The following is a 4,361-nucleotide window of genomic DNA, read 5'->3' as shown; positions in this document are numbered from 1 at the left end:
TAATACCTTCTCTCAAATATTACCTACTAAACTATTCGGTTAAGCCCGTATGGATCTATACAACGTATACTCTTCTCCCAAAATATTGAATCTCCCACCCCAAAGATCCATACACCTCAGTCCACAGAGTATTTGAGAGGATGTAAATCATGATGACTCAATAACTCAAAAGACTTGACCATTACCGTTAATGTTCGATCCCAAAATACTGTTTAATGAACCATTAAGTTAAGTTCGTGTGCCTGCTGTATATCATCAGAGTCATCCATCTACCCCTCACCCTGTTCCCTTTGGCATCATCAACTTCCCCAACCCAAATTCCAAAGTTAACCCATTCCTTCATTTCCTTCATTTCCAATTCCCTTCTTCCTTTCTCTCTCTCTCATGGTTGGTTTTCCTGTGCAATCTTAACCCTACGTCTAATTGTTCGGTGTTAAGGATTAAAAGTAAAAAGGTTGGGGGCTGAGATATCTATCTATCTATCTGGAACTTAAAGTAAAGCACCCACCTCGTTCCAGCGCTAGATGTTTGAAGAAGAAGCATGGAGGTAGGGGGTGTAGGGAGCAATAATATTGTGAAAACCCCAGAAGCTGAAACCGAGACTCCCACTCGCCTTCTCCACCATCCCAAGCCCTTATCTTTTAGCAGCAACGGTGTTCTGAAGCGTCATAATCCCCTTCACCACCACCACCACCACCACGCCGCCACCTACAAAGAATGCCTCAAGAACCACGCCGCTAGTCTGGGTGGCCACGCCGTGGACGGCTGCGGCGAGTTCATGCCCTCCCCAACCGCCTCCTCCAACCCCACCTTGCTTAAATGCGCCGCCTGTGGATGCCACCGCAATTTCCACCGCCGTGAGCCGGAGGAGACGAAACCCACACCCACTCTCGAGTACCAATCCCTCCACCGCCACCACCCTCCGCCGCCGAATCACGGCAGCCCCAATTCCCTGTCTCCGCCGCCTATTTCCTCCTCCGCCCCCCACATGCTCCTCGCTCTCAGCACCGCCTTTTCTGGCCCCCCCACAGACAGCAACACCCCAATCTCCGCTAGCGGGAGAAAGCGATTCAGAACAAAATTCACCCAAGATCAGAAACATAAAATGCTGGAATTCGCCGATAAAGTTGGGTGGAAGATTCAGAAGCGAGACGAAGAGCTTATCAACCAGTTCTGCTCCCAAGTAGGCGTGGAAAGAGGGGTTCTAAAGGTATGGATGCATAACAACAAGAACACCCATACCCTCTGCAAAACAGATCAATCTCAATCTCAATCCCAATCCAACGCCACAAACCACATTGATAACGTTAATGGTTCGGATTTTCACATCGCCAGTAGAAACCCAGAATCCCAATTCAACCTCCATCAAGAAAGCAACGGCAATGACAACCACAACCACCAGCCTCTCCGTAACAGCGAAGATACCATCGCCATTAATGGGTCATCTTCTTCTTCGTAATCTAAGCTCCTGTCAACCCGAGAATGGTAAAATTGAATAAAACGTGTTAGCTAGAATAGTCCCAGATAAAAAAAGAGAAAACACAAGACACCCAGGCTGGTATTGTTCTTGATTAGCTACAGATTATTATTATTAGTAGCAGTAGTGTTTCTTTGTTCTGCTGTATTAGTGCTCAAATTTGCTAAGGATAACAGTATAATGGAGAATTTTCTTGGTTCTGATGCGGAATTTAATTTGTTTATTTTTGTTTTTGATTCGCATCTTCATCCAATAAATTTGCATATGTGTTTTCCTTGTGTGATTATTCGAGTTTTGCCTGCAGATCAGATATGCAATCAGATTTGGTTCTGTGACTGTGCATTTAAAAAAACCAAGGAAGAAGAGAGCATAGTGATTCTTCTGATTATATTCCTGTCTCAGAAGAAGCAGCACAAAGTAGACTAAACATTCATTAAAAGTTGAAGTATAATATTCTTAATCATGTTACTTTCTTCTTAATAAATGTAATTGGTTTGTTGATTTTTTTTTTTCTTTCTTTCTTGAATTTTGTTATTGGTCTCTAAAAAAGTTGAATCCCTAATCCTGGCCCAACATAGCAGTATTTGGGATGATGCTAATCAGGTAATTCTTATATCGTGCACCAGGGCGGGCGCACAATGCATTATGCGCTCTGCACAGCGCAAAACGACGTTGTTTTGTTAAGTTGTGTGGAGAGTTGACGTGACGGAATTTGTGTATTCTGTTATACAATTATGTATATTTGAAACATGTGATTTTTTTTTTTTTTAAGAAGTTAAAGCAAACACGGGAATCAGAATTTCCAAAAAAAACAAAAAACAAAACGACATCGTTTTGGGCCAGGGCACACAATACATTTTTGTGCCTTGGTGCACAATATAATTTGCCGTAAATCAGGGTAACTCAATAACTCAGCAGACAGAACTAAATGTTGATACCCACTTTAGATATAATCTCTACATGATCGCTTACTAAACCATTAAACTAAGTCCGGTGAAATCTTTGTTATTCACTTAAATGTTTTATTGATGTTTTTGTTGTCATGTTAATCAGGGAGCAGGCGAGCAGCATAGTGTGTGTAGTACGGAGCTGTGAAAAATAAAATACACAAATTTGGGGAGTTTGCCCCCACGTCTTATATGCTCAAGTCTTGTGTAAATCACCAAAGTTTGGACTTTGGAAAATGTCATTTTTTTCACCCACTATTTTACTCCATATCTGCACATATAACATTGTATCTTCAGTTAACATATTATGTGTCTATAGTTATCATATTATGTGTATGTAGTTAATATGTTATGTGTCTTCAATTTATTTATAGATACATAAATTGTTGCCTGTCAGCATATGTCAATTGCAAACAAAGAAGGTCCACAATTTGTGTTCGATGGTATAATTTGCCCTAAGGCTTGTGTAAATCACCAAAGTTTGGACTTCAGAAATTGTCATTTTTTTTTTCACCCACTATTTTACACCAAATCCGCACATGTGATATTGTTAACTATGTTGTAAAGTTATGACATAATATTTGGTAAAATCAGTTTTGCCAATGTAGCTTTTTCTTTTTTAATTACTTTGTATTTAACTTTTAAATATTATATTGTTTACATTACAAGTTCAACTTTTAATAGGAGTAACTTATTGCATGATCTTTTTAATTTAAATCGATTATTTAAAAGTAACTTAGGTAACCTATGTTGATTTATCTCTTTGTGATCTTTTACCGACGATGATTACTAGACGAAAATTACTCAATGCACACCCTCAGTTAGTGACTGCGTACGAGTTTCCTTCGTTATTAAAAAAAAAATATGAAATGACTAAACTCTTTACGAATTAGTTACGATGTTACAATGGCTAAGTTTGTTTTTATTTTGTTTAGATGTAATTAATAGGGGTATTTCTTTTATGCAGAAAGAAAAAAGAAAAATATTATATTATTAAATGCTTTTTGTAGAAAATAATATAATATAGACAAAGTTTTGAACAAGTGCTAATTGTGGTGGATTAAGAAAACATCCCTTTCTCATAAAGTTTGAGTACTTAGCTTGCTAATAAAACAAGTTTTATGAGCTTAGTTTGTTAAAATATATGTTTACTGTTTGCATAATAATTAAACTTAGGTACGGAGTAATATAGAAATGATGAATTTGCCCAAAATAAGCCACGTTGACGATGTACAGTCCACAGAATGAAATAAGGAAGTATATTATTTGTGTATTAAATGTATATTATATAATATAATGTATATTTAGTACACGAATAATGTATTTTTATAAATATAAGATATATTTTTAATATATTAAAAATATATTATTTGTGTACTAAATTAATAATATTTGATATTACATAATGATTTTTTAAATTAGGTTTCAAGCATTCTTGGATTATTGCCGTGTTAGTGATGTTTGGTGGGATTGATTTTGGTAATATAAACCTCTATCTATTAAGTCATAATCTATGCATAAAAGAAAAGTTGGAAGAATTATCAGGAATCGAGTCTTACCAGCAGCAGTGTGGGAGCTATCTCTCAAAGTGAGGGAGGCTCCTTGTGTGCAGTAAGCAAAGGTCTAGCCTCTGTGATTCATGTTCAGTTGAGTTACCATGATTTACATGCTCGGATCAGAATTGAGTTATCATAATTTACATCCTCCCAAATACTCTGTCAGGTCGGGTGTGGAGCCCTTAGGGCGGGAGTTCAACCTTTTGGAAGAATTATACTATATACCAACATTTATTGTGATTCATTAACTATCTAATTAAAAGAATTCGTAATTTGACAATTAATCACAACACAGTATATAAGATGAGATTTTTATTGATATTTGTAACTTTATCATTGACTTAAAAAAATCAATTGTTATCCCATTAACTAGACTTCATA

At 36.9% G+C, this 4,361-nt stretch overlaps 1 protein-coding gene across 1 annotated transcript; it reads left to right on the top strand.

Annotated features, from left to right (window-relative positions):
- The first annotated feature begins 297 nt into the window (after positions 1–297).
- Positions 298–1,684, top strand: LOC109153614 (zinc-finger homeodomain protein 9-like). Its single transcript, XM_019301468.1, has one exon. The coding sequence runs from the start codon at positions 542–544 to the stop codon at positions 1,457–1,459; it is 918 nt and encodes a 305-aa protein (XP_019157013.1). The 5' UTR covers positions 298–541; the 3' UTR covers positions 1,460–1,684.
- The last annotated feature ends 2,677 nt before the right edge of the window (positions 1,685–4,361 follow it).

The sequence above is a fragment of the Ipomoea nil genome, unplaced genomic scaffold, assembly GCF_001879475.1.
Source record: "Ipomoea nil cultivar Tokyo-kokei standard unplaced genomic scaffold, Asagao_1.1 scaffold2516, whole genome shotgun sequence".
Lineage (NCBI taxonomy): Eukaryota > Viridiplantae > Streptophyta > Magnoliopsida > Solanales > Convolvulaceae > Ipomoea > Ipomoea nil.
Note: the sequence above shows the minus strand (reverse complement) of the source record. Positions and strands in the feature narration are given on the sequence as shown.

Bases quoted from the DNA above. Each gene is read 5' to 3' on its own strand.
- LOC109153614 (XM_019301468.1), top strand. From the start codon at position 542: ATGGAGGTAGGGGGTGTAGGGAGCAATAATATTGTGAAAACCCCAGAA.